Source organism: Siphateles boraxobius, unplaced genomic scaffold (assembly GCF_051911475.1).
Source record: "Siphateles boraxobius isolate OS27281-9 unplaced genomic scaffold, OSU_SipBor_1 19, whole genome shotgun sequence".
Taxonomy (NCBI): Eukaryota; Metazoa; Chordata; class Actinopteri; order Cypriniformes; family Leuciscidae; genus Siphateles; species Siphateles boraxobius.
In genome coordinates this window covers 4,436,813-4,461,974 of record NW_027508799.1, presented here as the reverse complement: position 1 = coordinate 4,461,974, position 25,162 = coordinate 4,436,813, and the positions used below count along the sequence as shown (strand labels likewise).

General features: G+C 44.0%; 3 protein-coding genes, 1 long non-coding RNA gene and 2 other non-coding genes across 6 annotated transcripts in view; all 6 read left to right on the top strand.

Annotated features, from left to right (window-relative positions):
• LOC143741621 (uncharacterized) overlaps positions 1 to 25,162 on the top strand; it is a 399,552-nt gene that overhangs the window by 353,127 nt on the left and 21,263 nt on the right. The gene's annotated exons all lie outside the window — the stretch shown is intronic.
• Positions 1,908 to 12,920, top strand: LOC143741614 (G2/M phase-specific E3 ubiquitin-protein ligase-like). Its single transcript, XM_077233875.1, has 12 exons — positions 1,908 to 2,103; positions 2,215 to 2,524; positions 2,617 to 2,696; positions 2,967 to 3,019; positions 4,168 to 4,207; positions 4,286 to 4,353; positions 4,477 to 4,566; positions 4,670 to 4,983; positions 5,134 to 5,312; positions 5,541 to 5,713; positions 11,676 to 11,839; positions 12,187 to 12,920. The coding sequence occupies exons 1-12, from the start codon at positions 2,011 to 2,013 to the stop codon at positions 12,318 to 12,320; spliced, it is 1,698 nt and encodes a 565-aa protein (XP_077089990.1). The 5' UTR covers positions 1,908 to 2,010; the 3' UTR covers positions 12,321 to 12,920.
• On the top strand, positions 15,172 to 15,243 carry trnap-agg (transfer RNA proline (anticodon AGG)). Its single transcript has one exon. It is a non-coding gene; the product is annotated as a tRNA-Pro (tRNA).
• Positions 15,782 to 15,854, top strand: trnai-aau (transfer RNA isoleucine (anticodon AAU)). The gene has a single exon. It is a non-coding gene; the product is annotated as a tRNA-Ile (tRNA).
• On the top strand, positions 19,697 to 20,343 carry LOC143741472 (uncharacterized). Its single transcript, XR_013205063.1, has 3 exons — positions 19,697 to 19,780; positions 19,868 to 19,982; positions 20,110 to 20,343. It is a non-coding gene; the product is annotated as an uncharacterized LOC143741472 (long non-coding RNA).
• LOC143741471 (uncharacterized) lies at positions 20,456 to 24,553 on the top strand. Its single transcript, XM_077233794.1, has 5 exons — positions 20,456 to 20,783; positions 20,913 to 21,714; positions 21,845 to 22,054; positions 22,383 to 23,078; positions 23,189 to 24,553. Exons 1-4 carry the CDS (start codon positions 20,766 to 20,768, stop codon positions 22,559 to 22,561), a joined length of 1,209 nt encoding a protein of 402 aa, XP_077089909.1. The 5' UTR covers positions 20,456 to 20,765; the 3' UTR covers positions 22,562 to 23,078; positions 23,189 to 24,553.

Below are 25,162 nucleotides of genomic sequence, written 5' to 3'. Positions count from 1 at the left end.
CTTGTCCGCTTGTCCGGGACAAGTGGATTTTTTGAAGGGACAAGTAAAAGAGAATTGTACTTGCCCGACCGGACAAGTAGCCTGATTAGAACATCAATAACAAAAAACAACTAGGAATTTGTCACAGAGCCAACAATGTAACATAGGATTTACAATGTTACATAGGATTTACAATAGAACAAAGGGTTTATTACAAGGAACCAAGCTAGAGCAGAGGTGAAATGCAGAAAAGAGAAAGAATATATAAGCTATATATATAAAATCTTAAGATAATAGATCTTGTGAAATAAATGTACATGATATTATTATATTAAACAATAATTCACCCTTTATTGTAGAGGGTTTTTTTTCTGTCGCTCCTGAAATCACATTTTCTTATCAATATTTTTAAGTGACGTCACTGTTTAACAGTACAGTGTCGTCTATTCTGTTAGGTTAAATAAATGAACGTTAGCTATCTTCCAATCACCCATTGACAAATTACCAGCAAAACAAAACTATCAAAAACTGTTATCTACACAAAGATGTGGTTAAAAGCCCAAACTTTCATAAACAAGAGATCCAGTCTATAAGAGTTAGCAGTTCCGCATCACAATCCGTACACGAAAACTCGCTTCCGGGCACGTAAAACGTCAGTGCAATCCATAACGGATTAGACCAATGAACTTTTGATGTGTCATTTACTGGGGTAGGGTCTTATCCTCGTTTCTTAGCTTTGATTGGTTTATTTTTGGCCTATGAAATGCTCATAAATGGCGATTTGCTTGAGGCTGTGCTGGGTGGGGAACAATGTTACGCGTCACAAGATTCCGTACAGTCATTGTTGGGAGCGTAACATGAAACCGTACAACGGGGCATCATGATTTCGACGACGTGAAGGTATCGTTTCTATATAAATTTATGTGAATTAACTTACCTTTTGTTGTTTGTTACTTCATATGCTATGTATATTATCTGTTGTCAGGCCGAAATAAACGGATTGGATCTGTATTTGGTTTCAGTATAAACTTCATGTGTTTCGAACGGTGTGTAGGTAATGTTTTATTTGATAAACTTAGCTTCTGCTGTTTATTATTTGATAGGCTGTGTGTATTATGAAAGCTTGTATCCTCCACCAAAAGTCCTTCATTTAGATCATCATTTAGTTTCAGTATGCTACTTTTTTTTTTTTTAAATCACTGAGGTAAACCCGTCAATAATGGTCACTGTATCAAACATGGCTTTAGGTTTTAGGAAACTGTGTGCTACAAGAAAACACTGATGCACTTTTGATAAATGTTTTAGGAACATGAACATATTTATTAAAACAAATAAACAAAGAATACAGTACATATATAAAATTACGGTGGCCGGGAAGTGCAAAGCAACATTACAAAGACTGAAACATTTTAAAAAAGCTCGAGACAAATTTACATTTTGGAAAACATTTTTACCTACCATAAAACACAATTACATGGGCAAAACACTTTTACCAAGGACAAAACAAATTAACATTTTAGAAAACAAATTAACAAGACGCAAAACACTTTTACCAGTCCCAAAACAAATTTACAAACATAGATTCCTCACGGAAAAGGAATGTACCACATACCGGAAGTGACGAGGTGAAAGCGGGTGATTGGTGTTGTTGGTGAGCGCGGTCAATTCGTGTTGTCAATGTGGAGTATATGGCGTGAATTAAGTTTATGGTGACCGAACATGGACTGCGGCCGAGGGATGTTTTGCCCGTTTTGTGGCAAACACATGAACAGCTTAACGCGGTTTTGCTTTACGTGTGGTCAGTGTTTGGAGTTCTTAAAGGACGCGGACCAGACGGAAACACATGGGGACTTCTCGACAGGCGGACAGTGCTAAGCAAAGTAAGTGTAGCAAAACGCTAGCTATCTGAGGACATGTGAATAAAAGTGAGTAGTAATGCTAATGATTTTTCGAGCGGCTTCTAACTTTCTATTTTGAAACGGAACTCTGTCCATTTCAGCAGAACAACCATGCCCATCATACAAACAGTTCATGGAGTACAGAAGCTCGAAGTCAAAAGAACGACAGTCTTTTAACTATGGGCCAAAAGGAAGATATAGGCCTAAAGAAAGAAAAAACGTCCAGGTAAGTTGTACTGACCGTCCTATACAATGTTGCAATTTTCTAACTTATTAATGTATTTGTGTTTGTATTTATTTTACCTATACATTAATTATATCTTTGTTATTTTACTAGATAAACGTAGGATTGATGGGACCACATGATGGAACTGATTTAAAACCTTTAAGAGGGAAAACACTCCCGTTATTTACAGACCCAGAGGTAGCAGCACCTGATCTACTGAAACAAGCTGTCAAGAAAATGAGAACATTTAACAAGGACATGCACGAAGGACCTTATGTCCTTTTGTATCCAGACTGCTCAGAGGTGGTCCATGTGCCTGGATCAGAAAGGCCATTTAAATTGGCAGAATATAAAAAGGAAATAGGGAAGACATATTCCAGGATTACTTTTTTCATTTGCCTAGAAAAACACTTTAAAGGAGGTTAGTGGATCTCATAATTCAATATTTTTACATATTTAGATACTCTGCTGGAGGATAAATAATGGTGGTTTTGATTTTTTTTTTCTCCCCAGAGTACGATACCTCAGACTCTGATTCTGAAATTGTCATCACAACAAGGAGCACAGCTGAATTCAATCGAGCTGACACTTTGGTACATCAGTTATTTCTCTTTTTTTAAAACATTTATGTATGTTTGTATTTATTCATTTTCATATAATGTATTAGATGTACATTGGATTTTAAGCATAACATCAATGTCCTGGTCAATATTTTAGTGGAAAAAGGCTTGTTTTTATTATTTTGCAGTTACTATTATACAGTAGCACAGACAACCATTCAGCATTGATATATACTGCATGTCGTAATGGAAAAATAATGGAAGCTGTTGAAAGTTGTTGATCATTTTATCCTTTCCTCTCAGATTTTTGAACCACAAAATCAAAGTACTCCCAAACTCAAACTGGAAGATGAAAGGTAGGTGTTGCACACTTGGACACAAAGGAAATTTCAGGCGTGCATGGGTTGAAATTATTTCTTTATTTCTTGACTGGAAATTATAATACTAATTCATATTTTATTGGGCTACAGTGCTTTCACTACCAGGTAAAGTGCAATATCACATTTTTTTCATTTAATTCACAAACTGATAAAAGTACTAGCAGATATTTCACTACTTATTAACATACACATTATACATACATTTATATTGCTGCACATAAGCTCAACGTTGCTACATGCTATCTGCTGTTTCTGTAACTGACTGAAGTGCCCCCTCGCTCCCTACCTCTTGCAGGTGAATAAACACAAATTACATAAATTAACCAAACCATTAAAAAAAAACACGTGACAATGAAGTGAGGGGTATCCACTGTCCCACATCATTGTCGATCCTACATTGGTACTATAGGCCTTTATTGAAGTGGCACGGTCATCCAGAACCAACTAAAAGAACTCCGAAACGTTTCGGCATCTAGCCTTTTTCATGGAGTCAAATAAATGTAATGAGAGACAATGGGTTTCTTCAAGCGGTAATCAACCAATAGGAAATTTGTCTGAATACATAATGTTTACATGATTTGACTATTGTAGGCCTGAAGGACACCTGCTGGTTTTAAGAGGTCTACAACACCCACTCTAGCCCAGAACACTTTGGACACGTCCCATTGTCTCTCATTTCATCCGTTTGACTCGCTGACGAAGGCTTGATGCCAAAATGCATCAGAGTTCTTTTAAATTGGTTCTGTTTGATTTGGCCACTTGCAATACAAAAAAAGTATTTTAATAGTTAAAAGTTAGTAGTTTGAGCTTTCTCTTATTTTATACCTTTTCCATTCAAAAAGAAACTCAAACAAACTCAGATTTGAGTCCAGGAAGCGCTTCTATCCACATGTTGTTAAGAAATAATTTATTTTTAAGTTGTTGATGTGATAATAGAATTCGCTTGGATGAACTTGAAACAGAAAACACCTTATGCATAATGTGATTTATAACAAAATAATGTTTTTTTTTTAATTTTTTATTATAAATCCTTCTGTTCCCTCTACTACTACATGTTACTCAAAACTACCTTATAGCTTTTATCATCGAGCTAATCATTTTAATATGTTTTTATCATGTTTCAGAGATGCACCAGGACAATCATCAACAATTCAGCCAGGGCAGGTAATAAGGCAGACTGTGGCAGCATGACATTTCTTGCTTTCAGTGTTGTTGTTTCAGACATTTTAATCTGTTTTTCAGATATTAATATCTGATGCTGAGGATCTGGATCCACCTGAAACAAATCCAGAAAAAACTTCTTGCTACAGGTAAGTACAAAAAAAAAAAAAAAGATAAAGGCTGACATAATTTAAATTTATTTAACTGATTACATGGGGAAGACATTTTTGTTTGTAAGATGTTTTAACATGGAAATGGTAATTTCCCAACAGTAAATACACAGACCTGTATTCACCAAATGTTGAGCAAGAGGACGAAGAGCCGGTTGCTGTCAATGTGAAGAATTTCCAACACACAGCAATGTAATATGACAGCTTTTGACTATAGCACTCCAGTTTTTTCACTGTACAATAGTTCTAATATATGTGAAATATCCACAAATGAAGTCACTTTTTGTCATTACAGGGAGGAGACGGACATTACATTACCTGACATCGTAGCAAACCTGTCGCTTCCTATTGATCATAAAAAAGTCAGCCGGTTCAACATCTCAAGGGCTAATGTTTGGGATGGGGCAGTCAGAGGTTTCAAGCGTACAACATATTCTGAAACCTGTGACATGCTGGTGAAATTTACTGATGATACTGGTGTTCTGGAAGAGGGAATTGACACTGGTGGTCCAAGACGAGAGTTTTTAACTCTACTAATGAAACACCTAAAAGACCGGCCCATTTTTGATGGACCAGAAGGACATCGGTTCTTGGTCTACAATGCAAATGGTATGCATTTTGGTTAGATGTGTATTATAGGCTACTAATGGTTGGTTAATGCTCATTGACCATATATATCACATGACATGCTTGTATATACAGTAATGCATTGTTTGTTTTATTTTGCAATATGAATTAATATTTTGCAATAATTCACAGCTGTTAGGGAGGATGAATACTACCTGGCAGGAAAGATGATTGCTGTGTCAGTTGTGCATGGAGGTCCAGGACCCCATTTCCTGTCGGAAGATCTTGTACATTATCTTGCAGGCCAGCCTTCATTCAAAGCAACAAATAATTTAATAACTGATGAAGAAATAGGGAAAGCTTTGCAAGAGGTGAGAATAGCATAAGGCTAGGGTATGGTAGGGCAGAATTTTACATAGTTCCTGCAGTGTTTTGAGACAATGTTTACTTCCTATATTACGTGCAGAATTTAATTAATTTATTAGTTTTTGATAGTGTAAGATTACACCATGCTATGTATGTCATTAAAAAATAGGCACGGAGATACATTGCATACAGTTGTTGACTGGGGTGTTTATGCCCACTTTCATGTCTTTCAGATTGAGAATGCTGCTTCATTGGATGCTCTGCAAGAATGTATGATGAGACACAGCACAATGTTACAGACAGCAGGTTGTCTGAGACATGTGGCTACTGTGGAAGAAAAGAAAGAAATCGTGTCAGACTACCTCCAATGGTATATTATTGACCGCAACTCATCTGTAATTGACAGGTAAGATGATATTTGTGGTGATGAGATTTTCTTCTTTATGTAAGAATTTTTAGTTTGAAATGCCTCATGGTCCCCATCTTTGGTTTATGCAGGCATGTATGTCTGTTATCAATTTGTCACTGTGACAGAATTTGTACCTTAGTGTATTTCAACTGATGTGATGTTGCTTCATTCTGTGTCAAACTACAGTGCCTTCATTAAGTCTTCACACCTTATAGATTCAATTTAAAAATACATATTAATCCTTTTCCTCATCAATCTACACACAATAATCATAATGACAAAGCAAAAACAGAAATTAGATCTCAGGTTTCTCCTCCTGACTAACTCTTCCATAGAGGAAAATCAGTCGAGTTACTCCTTAAAGTGATCTGAATCTATTTCTGACCTCAGTTCTCAGAGATCATGACATGCAGAGATGTATTAGTATCTCTAGTGAGTGTCCCTGAAAATCAGATATAAAGAGTGTGGTGATGTTGATGGGTGTGTAAAGGGTTATATAGGTTTTATTATATAATATAAAAACAGATATTAAGAGTGTGGTGATGTTGATGGGTGTGTAAAGCCTGTAGCTTCATACACGAGGAATCCAGGCTGGAATTACTTCCAAAGGTGCTTAAACAGCATACTGAGAAAATGGTTCATTAACTTGTGTCAATGTGATATTTCAGTTTTTAATTTTTATTAAATTTGCTACAATTTCTAAACCTGTTTTTGCTTTGTCATGATGATGTATTGTGTGTAGACTGATGAGGAAAAATATTATTATTACTATTTTAAATTGAATATATAACGCAAAGTTTTGAAAGTGCATGGGGTGTGTAGACTTTCTGAAGGCATCGTATGAGTGCTCAAGCCACCCAGCCGTCTGTGTCATTCCAGTCTTTTGTTTCTGTGTGTTATACTTAGTTTGTAACAATTAACATTTAATGTGCAACGCAAAAATAGGGTTTCTTAAATCAATTTTCAACACAATAATTTTTTCCTCCAAATGTATGTTTGTTAAGGTGGATAGTAATTGTAGAGAAGAGAATATTTAATAGTTCCCTTTCGTTGTCACTCCGAGTTACGTCGGATGACGACGAATGGGGTTTCGCTTAGAACACCTATCGACTTCGAGTATTACAAAACGAGCCAATGGCAAAGAAATGCCATGGGTCTGCGGAATTTGCATAGCGTATCTCCGCCTTACCTCGTGGGTATAAAAGGAGGACGCCGGCAACAGGCAGATATGTTTTCGCTTCGGAGCCAAGAGCATTTCTTCACTCCACAGTCATCTCTGACTTCGCTCTACGAGACGAGCTTCTCTCTCCGGTGTTGGTGTGACGGCGATCTGCAGCGAGCTCACAGTGCCTGCTGATCTGTGCAGTAATCTGCCAGTGTGTGTGTGTCTCCCTGTGCGCTTCAACATCGCGGAGTTTTTTCTCTCCTCTCATAAAAGAGCTCGCACGCGGCACGTCTTTTTAAAGACGGCTCGCCCGTGCATCTGTTGCGATGCTATGTGTCCTCAGAGTGCTTCTTCTCGGCGCAATCCTAAGCACCCGCCCGTGGCCTGTAGTTTTTCGTCTACGCTTGTGGCGAGATCCTATAGCGCCACGGGACTGGCAGCCGCCTCACTGCATGCCATGGTCATTCTGCTGGTCCACCTGACCCAGATGCTCATGGACCTGCACGAGGGCGGGACTGACCCAGGGCTCTTCACTGAGCTGCGCGCCGCCACTGACCTTGCTCTCTGAGCGACGAAAGTGGCCGTACGCTCCCTGGGTCAGGTGATGCTCACCAGTCTGTGGCTGAACCTGTCTGATGTGCTGGATGTCGCGCGGACCCGTCTGTCCGACATTCCCATATCCCAGGTCGGCCTCTTCGGCGGTGCGGTTGAGGGCTTGCCCAACAGCTCTCAGCCGCCCATGAGCAGAGTGAGGTTGATTCTGTCCCGACGGCCCCGCCGTCCGCTCAGATCCCTCGTCTGCCCACCGCCGAAGGCGCCCTCCCGCGGCTCCCACCCCGCCCGTTCACCCGGGTCGGCTCTGGAGGCCGCGGTCGGACGCCACAGTCCTCTCCAGCCCCGCACCCCGCTACACGCCGGGTTAAGCGGCGCTCTTGAGTTGGGCTCCTCAGAGATGGGACTCAGTTCTTTCCAGGAGTTGGTAGCAGGACCACTCCTTTCCCCGGGGAGGGCCGGGGAAGAATCCTTATTCTCCAAAGAGCTGATTCTCCCGTCTCTGAGCACAGAGTTCTCGGACGTCACAGAGCGCCGCCCACAAGCCGTGCTCTCCTCGTCCCCCTCTGTCCCAGAGGTGGTTGACATGGTGTGCCGTCCACGGACCGCTTCGCCCCTGTCCCCCTCTGTCGCCAGACCCCTGGCAGAGCAGGCCCCCGCGGGACGACCAGCCTGGTCCTCCCCTGGCCCCTCTGCCAGGGCGCGGTTGCTAACTGTGCCCCCACATCGGGCCGCTATGCCGTCCACGTCTGGGCCAGTTACTCCGCTTCGCTGCCCCTCCGGGGGGACGCCTGTGGTCGCATGATCCCGCTGGTTCAGTTCCTGGGAGCCTGGTTAGAGCTTCCCCGTCTGTCCCGCTGGGTCGCGCGGACCATCAGGCTCGGCTATGCGATTTAGTTCGCACGGTCTCCTCCCCACTTGGGGAGTCCGCTCCACTTTTGTCGGTGGCTATGCCCCCATCAGGAGAGCAGAGATTGCCACCCTGCTGGCGAAGGGCGCAATCGAGACTGTCCCTCCAGCCGAGATGAGGTCAGCCGGCTTCTCACCCCCTACTTCATTGTCCCCAATAAAACCTGTGGGTTACGGCCAGTCCTGGACTTGCGCGTGCTGAACCGCTCCCTTCACAGGATGCCGTTCAAGATGCTCAAACGCGTTTTCGAATGCATACGGCCTAGGATTGGTTTGCAGCGATCGACCTGAAGGACGCCTACTTCATGTCTCTATTCTCCTTGACACAGACCGTTCCTTCGGTTTTCTTTCAGGGGCAGGCATCCAGTACGCGGTTTTCCCTTTCGGGCTAGCCCTGTCTCCTCGCATCTTCACGAAGGTCGTCGAGGCTGCCCTTGTTCCCCTTCGGGAACACGGGGTTCGCATCCTGAGTTATATCGACGACTGGCTGGTCATAGCTCACTCTCGAGTTCAGGTTGCGAACACAGGGACCTAGTGCTTCGGCACCTAGCTCGTCTGGGCCTTCGGGTCAACTGGGAGAAGAGCAAACTTTGCCCCGTGCAGAGGATCTCTTTTCTCGGTATGGATATCGACTCGGTCGCCATGTCCGCGCAGCTTACGAGCTAGCGCGCGCGCAGTCACTGCTGACTTGCCTGAGACAGTTCGAGGGCAAGAGTGCGGTTCCACTGAAACTTTTTCAGAGGCTCCTGGGCATATGGCTTCTGCAGCCGCGGCAACGCCGCTCGGATTGCTTCATATGAGACCGCTTCAGCTTTGGCTTCGCGACCGAGTCCCGAGGTGGGCATGGCAACACGGCACCCTCCGAGTAACAGTTACTCCGACCTGCCGTCAGACCTTCACCCCGTGGTCGAACCTCAGTTTTCTACGGGCCGGAGTGCCCCTGGAACGAGCTTCGCGGCATGTTGTTGTAACGACAGATGCCTCCTCCACGGGCTGGGGTGCCATGTGCAATGGACGTGCTGCCGCGGGCTCCTGGACAGGACCCCGTCGCCTCTGGCATGTCAATTGCCTCGAGTTGCTGGCCGTACGTCTTGCTTTGCGCCGCTTCCGGGCCATGCTCAAGAACCAACACGTACTAGTCCGCTCAGACAATACCGCCACTGTAGCGTACATCAACCATCAAGGTGGTCTACGCTCCCGCCGTATGTCGCAACTCGCCCGCCACCTCCTCATATGGAGTCAGAAGCATCTGAGGTCGCTTCATGCCATTTACATCCCCGGAGCCCTGAACTGTGCAGCGCACGGCTTCAGCCCCTCCCGGGAGATTGGCGACTCCATCCCCAGTCGGTTCAGCTGATTTGGGACCAGTTCGGGGACGCACAGATAGATCTGTTTGCCTCTCACGACTCGACCCATTGCGCCCTGTACTATTCCCTGACCGAGGGCACGCTCGGCACGGATGCACTGGCGCACAGCTGGCCGCGGGGCCGCAAATATGTGTTTCCCCCAGTGAGCCTTCTTGCGCAGACCCTGCGCAAGGTCAGGGAGGACGAGGAGCAGGTCATTCTGGTCGCGCCATACTGACCCGCCCGGACCTGGTTCTCCGAACTAGTACTCCTCGCGACAGCACCTCCCTGGCCGATTCCCCTGAGGAAGGACCTCCTTTCTCAGGGACGGGGCACCCTATGGCACCCTCGTCCCGATCTTTGGAACCTCCACGTGTGGCTCCTGGACGGGACGAAGCAGGTTTGAGTACCCTTCCACCTACGGTGGCGGCTACCATCACTTCCGCTAGAGCGTCGTCCACGAGACACGTCTACGCGTTGAAGTGGAACCTCTTCGTCAACTGGTGCTCTTCTCTTCAAGAAGACCCCCGGAGATGTTCGATTAGTGTCGTGCTTTCCTTCCTTCAAGATAGGCTGGAGCGAAGGCTGTCTCCCTCCACCCTGAAAGTCTATGTTGCCGCTATTGCCGCACACCATGACCCAGTCGAAGGTAAGTCTGTTGGAAGGCACGACCTGATCATCAGGTTCCTGAGAGGAGCGAGGAGACTGAATCCTCCTCGTCCTCCTCTCGTTCCCTCTTGGGACCTCTCAGTGGTTCTAACTGCCCTGGATAGTGGACGCCATTGCCTTGGCATACCAGCAGCAAGGTCGACCGTGCCCCCTTGGTGTGACCGCCCACTCCACCCGGAGTGTGGCATCCTCTTGGGCTCTAGCGCATGGCGCCTCGCTAACAGACATCTGCAGAGCTGCAGGCTGGGCGACACCTAACACATTCGCCAGATTCTACAATCTCCGAGTGGAGCCAGTGTCCTCTCATGTACTCGCTTCAACCAGCTAGTACTGGACCCGCTCAGGTGTCTTCGCTTGCTCGCCATTCCACTCCACGGACTGGATACGTGCGATATTCTCCTCAGGTGAGCTTCCCCAAAAAGCCCTGAGTTCCTCCAGCACTCTTGACGTTGGCGCCAGTGTCTATTGCCTGTGCGTCGGCTAGGTGCCTCCCGTGTGCATGGTCCCTCCTCTGAGCGACCCCCACATGTGTATTTCCACTGTAAGCCTCTCTGAGCGTGTGTCTTTCCCTTGGCAAGCCACCTTGCCACCCCTGGGGTTGAAATATTCCACCTGCGGCTGGACACCCCAGTGTTCTCCATATGTCTCCTTCGGGTCATATGTGTATTCTCTAAGTCCCCCCCCTCTGGGTTGGCAGTAATTGCATATTTCCCCTAAACTTTGGGATATGCCCCCAGTGTACCTTGGTATTCCTGTGCTAAATAGGAGTCCTTCGTCCGTGCCAGTCTCACGACAGGGATCTCAGATTTACGCAGGGCACTGGAAGACAGCTGAGAAGGTGGCGTGATTAGACTGGTAACCCCATTCGTCGTCATCCGACGTAACTCGGAGTGACAACGAAAGGGAACGTCTCGGTTACGTATGTAACCCTCGTTCCCTGAGTAGGGAACGGAGACGTTACGTCTGCCTGCCACTTTCCGCTGTACCGCGGGGATCGCCTGAGCTCAGTCTTGGCTCCTCAGCGAAGAAACATATCTGCCTGTTGCCGGCGTCCTCCTTTTATACCCACGAGGTAAGGCGGAGATACGCTATGCAAATTCCGCAGACCCATGGCATTTCTTTGCCATTGGCTCGTTTTGTAATACTCGAAGTCGATAGGTGTTCTAAGCGAAACCCCATTCGTCGTCATCCGACGTAACGTCTCCGTTCCCTACTCAGGGAACGAGGGTTACATACGTAACCGAGACGTTTTCTTTAGATAATTTAAATTCAATTGGCACTACACAGCAGTGAAACAATGTTTGTGTTCACACTGTAGATTCAGAGACGGTCTTTCAACCCTGGAGTTTTTGACTGCACTACAGCAACACCCTACTTTGCTGGCCCCTGTACTGTACCACTCTGAAAGGCGACTCACTGCTTTTGAACTTAAAGAAAGTCAAACCATGGGCTACTGGGCAGACTATCTTCTTGATTGTGAAGGTTTGTTAGTTCATTTGTATAACTAGTTAAGAAAACACATGGCAATTATGTATCTGGGCGGCAGTGGCTCAGTGGTTCATGTAGGTTGTCTACAAACCGAAAGGTTGGTGGTTCGATCCCCGGTTCCACCTGACCAAGTGTCGAGGTATCCATGAGCAAGACACCTAATCCCAGCTGCTCCCGACGAGCTGGATGGCGCCGTGCATGGCTGACACCGCCGTCGGTGTGTGAATGAGTGAGTGAATGTGAGGCAAATATGTGCAGCGCTTTGGTGGCCATTGGGTCAGTGGTGAAAGCGGTATATATATGTAGTCCGTTTACCATCTGAATTGTTTTTTTCTTTGCAGAAGGCCAGGCTGCTGTGTCTGTGGAAGATGTTTTGATGTTTGCTACTGGGCTGTCTTCACTTCCCCCATCTGGCTTGGAACCACTCCCACAAATAGAGTTCCTGGATGCGATATTTTTTTTCACAGGATGGTAGGGGAAGACTCATGAATATTCATTAGGGAACTCATGCCTGATTGGTCTGATGACCTACCCCCTAAACCTACCCGTCACTGGGGATCTGATGACCTACCCCTAACCCCGCCCCTAAACCTACCAGTCACTGGGGTTAAGACCAATCAGGGATGAGTTCCCTAATGAATATTCATGAGTCTTCCCCTACCATCCTGTGAAAAAAAATATCGCTTCCTGGATGACTCTGTGTTCCCAAGGGCAAATACATGTTCAAACTCTTTGAGATTACCACTCCTAGACTCATACACTTTGTTTAAGTCACAAATGGACTTTGGAATTCAAAATAGTCCAGGATTTGGCTGTTTCTAAGCTATATGATGGATGACCCCTAGAGTTAAGGCTCTGAAAAAGTTGTTGTTAAAAGTGCACTTTAAAGTGCAGTTGCCAAAATTGTTTTTATAATGTTACAGTATGTGAGCATGTTCTTTTCTCAGTTAACATTTTGAAAATGTTTTAGATCCATGACTCTCAAACTGGGATCCCCTTGTGAATCACTGTTTTAGATAAAGAAACAAGAACTTTTGTTTTCTATACTACAAAGTGTAATAAATACTCGTTACTATTTTTGATTCATTTACTTCACACTTAAAAACAATTAAGCTTTGGGTGACAGATTCATAAATATTGTGTTCAGACAGGCAGCAGTGTTTCACCACTACAAAAATTTTTTTTTTTTTTTTTATAATTTCATAGCTGAGCAATTTCTTTTAGTTTCATATACAGTTCTTATGCAGACTCCCAGTTCTCTGGCTTCTGTAACTGATTGTGTTCCATGGCAAAGTCCAAGTACTCCTGCATGTTTGGGTCCCCACAAGGAGTCATTGACAGGCTGGCCTCAGGAAGGGCATCCAGTTCAGCCTGTTCCATTTGAAATCCGCAGTCTCTGGAGCCAAACCTATGTTAAATAGAAAACAATTGCATTTCTTTTCATTTAAGTTAAAACGTTATATTAATACTTTGATCTGTTTATCACCAATATATCACCTGTGGGGTAAGTAGTAGAGTTCATTGGGGACTCCTCCTGGACATGCTGCTGTTCTGGAAGGGCGAATCCAATATGGCCCTTTTCAAAGCATACGTGCTGAAGAGGCAGGCTCCAGCCCACGTGCCCACCACCACTGTGCCCACTGCATCTGTCCTCACTGCTGCTGTGCCCACTGCCACTGTGTCTGTTCCTCCTCCACCTACTGCCACTAAGAACAAGCCACTGCTGGCGACCAATGTGAAGGCCCTGTTGGCGCGGGGGATGCATTTATTTGCTTCACAGCTGGCACAAAAGATTTTGGCTCCAGCCAAACCCTGTAAGTGATTTGCAAGCTTTAAAATCATTACAGTATATATTATGCAGTATATATGTCTAACGAAAATACGTGTTCAACAGCTGCAGGACCACGTGTACATCCTGCGTCTGAGTCCGCAGCCCGGAGACAGCTCTTTACATGTGGTGAGTATCACTTAACGCATACAAGTGTGTTGGTGACATGTGCTTAGCGTTTTATGTTATTTTACAGACTCTGCTGCTACGGATTTTTTTGAGGAGGAAGATGACCTGGAGATGGCAACTGTAGCCTCGCAAGCTGAGGAACAACTTCCTCAAGGTATGTAAATCTTGAACAATATTTTACAAACAATTACAAATAAAACAAAACAGTATTTTTTAAATGACATATTATTTTATTTCACAACACAGAGGAATGGCACTTCTCAGGTGTCAATCTACATTCACTCTTTGAGTGAACATCCTCAAAGGAAAAAAGATAATTTAAAGGTGTATGTAAAAGGTTTTATTTCATTTTTTATCGTAATCACAGACTAAAGCTCATTCTTGTCATCTCACACTTCCCCCACTCCCCTTGGAATAAGTGGCTGTTGTAGTGTTTGGTCTGCTTCGCTTCACACTTGGCTGATCCCATCTTTTTTTCTTCTTGTATTTCTTCTAATGGTGCTTGGATGAAAAACAGGATGATTTTCACTGCTTCCTTCCATCTTTTCATCATCATGTCATCTCTCTACTAATCATACATGCTTTGCAGTAAACCTTGTAATCGCAGTAGCTGTCCAGCAGAGCTGAGAAAGTCATGCAGTGAAAGTCTAAAACAATAAGATAATTTTGTTGTGTTTTTTCACGCTCCAGCCACTGCAGGCTCGAGAGGCCCTGCTCCTGCCCCGGCTCGTGCTACTGCCCCTGCTCCTGCCCCTTATCCTGCTCCTCCAGCATTGTGGACCCCTGGCCAGGTGTCCCAGTCGCCTGCAGAGCTTCCTGTCCACTGGAAAGAGCAACTCCCATCTTTCCAGCAAGGCCTTCAACCCCTGTCCCTCTGCACCAGGACCATCCTCACTACAGCCACCCACAGGACTGCAGCGCCCTGCCCAGCCTCCTCTGCAGTCTCTTCCTCTGCGCCCTGCCCAGCCTCCTCTGCAGTCTCCTCCTCTGCGCCCTGCCCAGCCTCCTCTGCAGTCTCCTCCTCTGCGCCCTGCCCAGCCTCCTCTGCAGTCTCCTCCTCTGCGCCCTGTTCAGCCTCCTCTGCAGTCTCCTCCACAGCCTTCTGTCCAGCCAAGTGCTGCCTCTGCTCCTGCAACATCAACTGGGTCCAGTGTTGCAGACCAGGCTCCTGTAAGTAAGCTTCTCATTATTCGTGTGCAGGTGCTGCAGCGTGATTTCCAATGACCACAAAAAAGTGGCCGCATTTCCTCTGTGCTGGAAACTTTGCACTGGCTACCTTTTAATTGTAGATTTAATCAAAAAATTGCGCTTTAAGCCATGCAAGCTGAAATGTTTGCGGCCCGGCAGCAGCAGGGACGTTGTATGTTTCGGCTCATTGGTATAGGGGTATCATTCTCGCTTAGGGTGCGAGAGGTCCCGGGTTCAAATCCCGGACGAGCCCATTATTAGGCTTTGCTTTTAATCTCTTCAGCCTGATTAGGGCAACCAGGATATTTATATCCCGGGTTTCGGCAGAGGAACCACGTCCGCCTCTTTTAGTCTACCTGATTCCACCTAGCCTCATCGCTATCTGCCTCTCAGACAGCCAGCTATCAGGAAGTGTTGGTTCCATGGTGTAATGGTTAGCACTTTGGGCTTTGAATCCAGCGATCCAAGTTCCAATCTCGGTAGAACCTTTTCAGGTTCTTTGCGGAAGGGTGGGAAAAAACAGAGGTGATGCGCAACTGCTGACGTGGCAGTGAAATTGGCACTCTCAAACAGAGTTGGAATTGGGGAAACATGGGCTTAAAAAGCAAAGGCTTCATTTGCTCCTTGCTATCGTGCTTTTGGACTCAATGACTTAAATCTCTTGAATCCCGAGAGGTCCCGGGTTCAAATCCCGGACGAGCCCATTATCAGGCTTTGCTTTTAATCTCTTCAGTCTGATTAGGGCAACCAGGATATTTCTGAGAAATTGGGGATAAAATGAGCCAGAGAGAGCCCGGTTAGCTCAGTTGGTTAGAGCGTGGTGCTAATAGTGCCAAGGTCAAGGGTTCGATCCCCGTATGGGCAACTCATTTTCTCTCTGGGACCTTCGCTCTGCTCTTCTCGAAAATGACTGGCGGTCTCCCAGACATGGCTGCTGGCTAAACCGCACAAGTACCTGGCCGAAATGGCGGTACCTGACAGCCGTGCGTCTGTAAAATCTATCCAATACAATGACGAGCTCCATCTTTAAAAAACCAATTACGTTACGAGCTCCATTTTTGGCCGTCCAATGAAATGTCAAGGTCCATTTTTCATAGACCAATCACCGCACATAGTCCATTTTTGTCCATCTTTGAGTTTGAGCAGATTCCATCCAATCTCTGCTCATATTCTCTTTTTTGGCCGTCCAATGAAATGGCAATGTCCATTTTTCATACACCAATCACCGCACGTTGAGCATAAACGTCACCGCTGTTATTTATATTCCGCTCAGGTAACGTTATGTTATTTATAGTTATTAAATTTATTGTTAATGAACGTTTTCTGTATTTTAGGAATAACAAGATTGCTCCGTAAAACTACCTTAGCTGCTACCTATAGATCAGGTAACGTTAACTGTCATTGTGTAAGTAATAGGGTATAACGTTAATTGCCGCAGCTCAATTTGTAATGTAAAAAGTTTTATCCGATTTGGACTGACTTTGTGTAACTTCAGTCAGCAAGCAAACCTTTATTTATTTATTTTTTGTATAGGTAACGTTACGTTAGCTATAGCTAACGTTATCATCGAGCTTGGCAATTGTAACGTCACATTTTTGTCAGTAAACGTTAACTTATTTTTTTCCTGATAGGATTAGTAAAATAGCATATCTGATAGTGTTTGTTACTTCATAGGACATGGATAAATCAATGTACAATAAATCTCATTGTACTAGTCTACTGTAACACTGGCATAAAATGTAACACATAATAAATTGTTTGTTTAACTTTTATACACCTGTGGTAAAAAATGACCAGTCATAAGTGAATGGATGAGAATACAATAAGTATATAAAATTCAATTCAGGCACATGTTCATTTTATCACATGGACACAGTTGAAATAACACAATGTTTAATCTGAGTATTTGTTATAGTCAAAATAGTCCATACATTATGCGTTTTACTACAAAACAATGTACAAAACAATGTGTATGAGCCCAGGTCAATGAGGCATACAGGCCATAAATAGCAAACAGAAGTTCAAAACTTGTAATGTTTACAAAAACTCTATCACAAGATCTATCACAACATTAGGTGATGATATATACAGTATGCATTATTTGGATTTATAAACTGTTATAATGTGGCGGTCATTTTGGACCAGGAACACAAAACTAGCTAACATGAAATTAACACAACAGTAGGGTTAATGCGGTGTTGCCGGGCTACAATGGCAGTTAGTTTAACCCTTCGGAGTCTTGGGCTATTTTGGCCGTTTTTGAGTACTTTTATTTGTTTTAAATTTTGCAACATAAACAAATGTTTACCATACCAATGTTTGGTATAATTTTTTTCAGCACAACATCACCTATATGATCAGACAATTAGTTTTTCACTTTGATGTACTCTATCAACATACTGGACCCAAAATCACACAAAAAACACAAAATTCAAATAGAAAAATTATAGCTTTTCTACTACAAAAAACACAAACATGCTCAATGAAGCATTTTAAAAGGTTTAAAATGTAAACACAAGTTGTAAATGTCAACATATACAGGTACAATTCAGATATAATCAACCTATATACAAAAAAAATATGATTTACAAAAAAAGGGGGTGTAGCCATAGGCTTTTTTTCTTTCTTTTTAGCTCAGCCACTTTTTAAAAAATGTTGTGCACACAATTATTCAGAGAGCTATATTTAAGGCCTTGCATTCCCAGAGTATGAGGGTTCGCAAATAGTGCAAATACAACATAAAAAATTTAAAATTGAGACAAAATTAAACTATATGCAGCAAAAAGCAGGTGTGGCAATAGGCGTTTTTTCTTTTCTTTTTTGCTTAGAAACTCCACAAAACACTTCATGTACAATTACACAGATAGCTACATTACAGGGCTTTCATTCCTTGAGTAAGAGGGGTTCCTCAATAGTGCAAATATACCATACAAAAGGTAAAATGAACACAAAATCAAATTATACATACAACTATTTACAACAAATATCAGGTGTTTTTTATTTTTTATCTGTGCCTCTCCTCAAAACAGTTTAGCTAAATCTACTCCTAAACTACCTAAACTACTCCTAAACTACCTAAACTATCTACACTACTCCTAAACTATTCTCAAAATCTACTCAAACTCTTCCAAAAACTAGCAATAATCTCTCTCTCTATATATAACGTATATATGTCTCTCTTTATCAACTCCGTAAATCCTCTGCCTTTCAATTTTGCGTCTTAGCTCAGTTGGCTCCTCCTCCTCCATTCCCTAAAATGTGCAGCCTGAAGAGCAGAGTCAGCAGATTCACACATTTTTCTCCGTTTTGTTTTATGACAAAAACCGACGAAGTTATTAGAATAAATGCAACGCCTGTCGCATCCCATCTGGCGTTCTTTTACGAACGCGTCAGTATTTTTTTATATAAAGTTTAAATGAGCATATCTCCGTTTTTACTTGGTCTATCAACACAAAACAAAAAGTAAAATAGAATTTCAAGCTAGCACTTTCGACAGAATTGGACAGCAGCGCTCAACGTGACTTTGTTTTTATGCTTCGACGTCTTAAACTGGTCATGTAACTTGATCACGCCGGCGTGATCGGCGACCCCGAAGAGTTAACATGTTCTGTATTGTTTCAGGCAACGACATGGCTTCAACTAAGTCACACAAAGGCATGAGCGATGCTGACTGGCTTGCGCGTCTGGAGAGTTTTTCCCGAACAGGAATTTGGCCATCTAGGGAGGGGAATAGACCTTCTCCCCGACAAAAAAGATGGCATGAGTTGTATCAGAAGGTAAATTATGCAGCTAGATTCATGGGTGAACTAATAAACTTGTATGATAATACATTGTGCTATTTGTATTTATGTGTATGGATAAGTAATTATTTACAATGTAAATACAATGTAATATTGATCAAATTAAGATGCCTGTTTTGAGATAACATGGACTACAGTGTCATAGCTACACTTTATGTTCACAGATAGAAAAATGCCCTCTGCAAATGAGGGGCCAGACCACCCTTCTGAAGGAAGCTCAGAACTGTTTTTGTGGATTTCACAAGGTAACTTCAATTAGCCTAGTTCAAGTTGCATAACTAGAGAGATGTGTTTGCAATATCAATGTGTCTTTATATCTAAAATTAGGCATTGTGAGGAGAGTATAATATCATGTGTCTGGTACATATTAATGCATGTAACACAGGTTAATCCACCAGTCACAGTGGATGCATCAAAGCGCACCCCTGCCCAAAGCACACCCTCCATCAGTGATGTGTCACATCCTGCAAAGAAAGCCAAACTGACATTGACAATGGTAAGCAGACCTTACTGCAGGTATCACTGCAGACATTGAAACATCTCAACATTTTCCTATAGTGTTGCAGGTTTTTTATCACTGACTATGACAAAACTTTTCAGTTTGAAAAGTCAAGGTTTGGAGGCTCACATGTGGCAGCAGCAAAACCCAATTTGAGCATCCAGAGGAAAACCTCTCAGGTTAATATAAAAGTCATCATAACTATATAATGACATCATCACTTTATCACTACATAATTTTATTTAATAAAAAACGCAATCCCCTTAATATATTAATCATAACGTTTGACTCCACAGACATTAGAGCACTCCATTTCAGCCGCAGCTTCATGCCCACCCTCTGATCCTCGTCCTCCTTCATCCCCCAAACCTCATCGGCCTGTCATCAAGTCCTCCTCTTCCTTCTTCCTTCCTCCAGCTCAGAGATCACAACGCACCAAAGAAACAGCAACACCATCGATTAATTCTGAGTTTGCTGTTGTGAGGAGCCCAGTAAGATGTCATTCAAAATATAAACATGCCTTTGTCATTTAATGCTCTCTTAGATTTTATTTAAACCATTGTTTTTGATAATATCAGCAGGTCTCATCTCAGCCAGAAGACACTGCGGATCTCCCACTACTGTGGCCACAGACAATGCCACAGCAGGACCAGAAGTGGGTGTCGGAAGCACTTTTTAGGGTTGGTGCAAAGGGTAAGCTGGAGCTGCGTGAAAACCTGCAGTTGTGGTATCACCCCCCACCAACAGCCCTGTTGTACCACCAAGCTCCAGCACCTGATAGATTTTTTTCACAGCGGCTCTTGCTCTGGATGCCATATAGGCTATGGAAGGTGCGGCTCCAGTGTTCTAACCCTGTCTGTGCCAGGCATCAGCTGTGTGGTGGTGGTCTGCACAGGAGAGTACGACAGGTGTTAGATATTGACAGATACTACAACCTGGTTACAGAGACCCTGATCTGTACCAGGTGTAGAACCAGCTACCTGTCCTGGAGTCATGCTGTGCTGCAACAGTTGGACCTGGCCCATCGATCTGAATTTAGGATCATCCTCACACGCAAGTAAATATGTTGCAGTCATGTTCACTCATATGCTACCTTTTTGATAAATAATTCTTACAATAATTAGATACATGATAATAAGATACTTGAATAAATACTTTTTTCCAAGGTATGCCTGTGACATTCGAGTTCTTTGCTTGTTGCGTGAGAGGGGCATGGGGAATGGCCCAGTGAGGATCATCGGACAGCTGAGGGAGAACCACAGTGAGGAGTGGTTAAAACGTGTGGCTCGGTACACATCAGAGTGTGTGGCCTTTTTGGATAAGCCTGGCCTGCATCCAATGCACTTCCAGGAACCACCACCACTTGCTCCAGTACCCAGCTACAAATAGCTCCTCACTGTATACAGTCAGGACATCCTCAACAGGCTCGATCACATCAAGGCCAGCATCACATCCACGTATGGATCAATTTTAAAAATGGATTCAACTAAGAAGGTTAGAGGAGCTGCTTTAATGACTGTACTCCTTTCTATAATGAATTGTTAGACCAAAATAGCTTTATTTTTCAATGTTACTGATTTGGATGTATGTTTTATTTTTTGCTATGTTTATTGTTTCTTTTAGATCACCAAAAAGTTGAGTGGGCCTGCGAAAGGCACAGCACAGTGGCTTACCTCAGTAGGCAATGAGGTAGGTCAGGTGCTGATGAGTGTCCTGACTGCGAATGAAGGGGCTGGGTTAGACCTCATGGCTGCAGGGCTCATGGAGAGGTACCAGCGAGCTGGTGTTGATCCTCCCACTATCCTGTATGTGGACTGTGACTGTTGCAAGGAAGTGGGAGAGACTAAACTGAAGAGGCGGTTCAGCGGCTGGCCCGATGTCATCGTCCGCCTAGACATTTGGCATTTTATGCGACGTCTGGCAGTAGGGTGCACCACTGATGCCCACCAGTTGTACCCTACTTTTATGTCTAGGTTGTCATCCTGTATTTTTGAGTGGGACGCAGGGGATCTCACTCTGCTGAGAAGGGCCAAGAGGGAGCAACTCACCCAACAGGGCTGGCCTGCAATGACGCCGGCAGAGCTTGACCGTCATATAAGCAAAGATGAGCTGGACCAACATTGCAGGAGGAGAACACGAGGAGAGGAAACCACTATCCGCCTCCTTGATATGCTCATCAGAGAGCTCATGGGTGGCAAGGGGAATGACGCCCTTGGTGTTCCTCTCCTTGACAGTGTGAGGATGCAGCACATCTGGCATGTCCAGAGACGGCACGTCACCTGTATCCAGGACCCTCCAGATGTGCCACTATACACGGAAACTGGAACCATAAACAAGGGCGGGATGGTTCTAAAAACGTACCGGTGTGCCAGAGGCTCCACATCCCTGGAATCATTTCACTGCCACCTAAACAGATTTATTCCAGGTTTGTCATGACAGAATATACCACATCTTGCCACTAATTCCTGTTAATTTAGATATTTGCAGTGAACAGATAATATTTTCTCTTTTGCAGTTTCTCAAAACAATGTTTGGGTTTCTATTTCTTTTTCTAGGGAACAGCGCAAACAGCCTGAACTTCCAGATTTACCTCCTGGAAGGTTTCTTACGCTGGAATCAGGACCGGGCAGCAGCTGCTGTTGCAGGTGGAAGTTCAACCCTGCGTACTTACACAGGGGAGCTGGTTTACTCTGTCAATGAGAACTACAATAAGTTGTATGGAAGGAAATTGGTCCCTAGCTTCACTCCACCTGCAGTATACACAGGTAAATATATTTTTGATAAATGCAGTTCACAATGTTTTTTTGGTAAAATTACAAGTGCTTCTGGACAAAAATTATATAATTTTTGACAGATCACAGAAAAAATAATACTACCTGTATTTTTTTTACACTGGATTCTTTGTCCTAGGTGTCAGGGCAGAAAATTAAATTCTTACTAGAATATAGAGTAACTCTGTCTTTTTATGATGCCCCCTGAATTACATATTTTTTGTTCATGCACAAGCTGACAACAAAAAGATTTACTGCATTTTAATAAACCTTTCTGATTATTTTCCTTTAATAATGTTTCCTGTTCCAAATATTTCCTCAGGGGAGCTCATTGGAGTGCAATATTTGTTGAGACAGAATAGTCAGCCCCTGGAGGACATGTGCCCTACCTCCGATAGGACCTCTCAGTTGCTGGAGGAGATAGATGTGGAGGAGCAAGGGGAAGAGGATGAGGGTTTCATTCATTTCAGCCACAGTGACAAATCTTCTGGCATTAGATGACTCATTCCTTATAGGTCCACCAGTCCCACCCGCTGCACCGCAGCCCTGTGTTCAGGCTCCACCAGTGCCCAGTGTCCAGAATCCTTCCGCTGCACCACTGCCCACTGTGACTCCTTCCGCTGCACCACTGCCCACTGTGACTCCTTCCACTGCACCACTGCCCACTGTGACTCCTTCCGCTGCACAACTGCCCACTGTGACTCCTTCCGCTGCACCACTGCCCACTGTGACTCCTTCCGCTGCACCACTGCCCACTGTGACTCCTTCCGCTGCACCACTGCCCACTGTGACTCCTTCCGCTGCATCACTGCCCACTGTGACACTGCCCTGTTTCCAGGCTCCACCAGTGCCCAGTGTCCAGACTCCATCAGCTGCACCACTGCCCTGCTTTCAGGCTCCATCAGCTGCACCACTGCCCTGTTTCCAGACTCCATCTGCTGCACCACTGCCCTGGTTTCAGGCTCCACCAGTGCCCATTGTCCAGACTCCATCAGCTGCACCAGTGCCCTCAGCAATGGTAAAATTCCCTTTTCTAGACCAATTGTTTCTCAATTCACCCTTAAGCAACACATCCACAAACTCACTTAACAGCATGTAATTATCTAACCAACAGTTATATTTTTTCAGGCTGTTGACGACCACTGTATTCCTGGAATGGACCGGGTGGATGAGTTGGCAGAGTGTCTGGTGGAGCTGCGCACGCAGGCAAGCCTCACACTTAGCAACCAACAAGTTGCGACCATTGTGGGTTTGTGGCAGAACATGGACCAATTTGACAAAGACAGGGTGATGTATGCAGCTCGTCATCAAGACAGGCTACTTACAGGACGTTTTAGGTCCCCTAAAAAGAAAGCTGTCTTCACACCTGGTGTCGACAGCACAAAGAGATGTGTTTTGGGTTCTAGCGGCTCTCCAGCACAGTGGCCTAATTGTTGTCGCCTTGTTGAAATGATTTTCATAAGGTTGTGTAGCATCCACCGAAGCCCCAAAAAACAGAGGAAACCACTCTGTCTAGATGGGATCTCATTCTTCGCGATTACAGAAGAATTCGGCAGCTAATCCTGAGCAATGAAGCGGTGATGAGCGAAACAACCCTTCAGCTAGTTGAGGTAAACCAGAGAACCCTTACAACGTGGCACAATGAACGTTTAAAGGGTCAGGAGGTCTCAGTGCTGTTGCAAGGGCTGGAGCTTCCTGAGGCACGTCCAGTGGCATTAGATGCTCTGCCTCCAGCACGAGTACAGCCTTTTGTGCCTCCACAATATAGCCACCAGTTGCATAACTACCAGATGCCACCAGACACAGCTGGACAGGCAAAGACAAAGTTTAGAAAGATCCAGCCCTCAGCTGCCTGTACATCTGCCACAGCATCTTCATTTGAGCCATCAGCCTTACACCCTCAGCGTTCAGCCACATTCAGCCAGCTAAGGACAATTTATCCCAGGCCGACAGCACCGCACCCATTGGTTTCTGACACACCCACTGCCCCTGTTGGGTCTCAGATGGTACTATTGCCCTGTCCAGCCCCATTTTCCACCATTAACCCTGGAGCAATTTCCTCTGATCCACCTGCAATTGACACAGCCACCCCAACCAAACGGTCGTACAATCGTACTGTTAAGGCAAATATGTGCAGAAAGTGTGGCCAATTTCGTACACAAGAAACTGGCCATAGCCAGTACAAAGGCAAAATATTTTGCCCAAATAAAGAAACAATCACTAAGGAGCAGTGGTTACAGAATATGAGAAAATAACCCTTGTGTGCTATAACACATATTCACTATAACACATATGGAAATATATAATAAATATTAAACAACATTAAACTATTATATTTATCTAAGTTTTTCATTTAAGTTATTTCTACTTATTTTTTTACCTATTTTAACTTATTTTTATGTTTGTATTCTTATGTTGTTCCATATGGTGAATTCAGTACTTTTCCACATTTTTCTAATATGTATATAGTTAATAAATCTATTTCTCTATGAAGACTGGTGTGTTGTATTTATTTGTTTTATTACAAACAGCTATTTGTGTCAAGTAGCTGTTCCTTTTCACTCTGAATGAAATAGTATATTAATATAGTGTGAATGCAGCAATAAGGGGGATATTTTTCCCCTACTGCCATAGAAAACGATTAACTTAATAAATGCGTTTGGACAAAAATGACTATCTTAGTATTACGGATTAAATTTTATAATGAATTCAAATGGTTTACTCCAAAAGAAAAATTAAACTTAGAAATAAAACAATCGATAAAAATTAAATACACACACTACTTTCTAAATCAAACTTAGAAACGAAACAATCGATAAAATATTTTTTTTTTATGTGACGTGTGGATTCGAACCTATGACTTCCTGATTTTCTCACTTTTTTTTCTTTCCTTTTCTCCCCCTTCTTCCACTTCTTCCCCTTCTTATACAGACTATTGTTCCCCAGCTTTGGCGGAGTTGGGAGAGCGTTAGACTGAAGATCTAAAGGTCCCTGGTTCAATCCCGGGTTTCGGCAGAGGAACCACGTCCGTCTCTCTGAGTCGAGGCGGTCTATTGACCAAACGCCAGCTCTTATCTACCTGATTCCACCTAGCCTCATCGC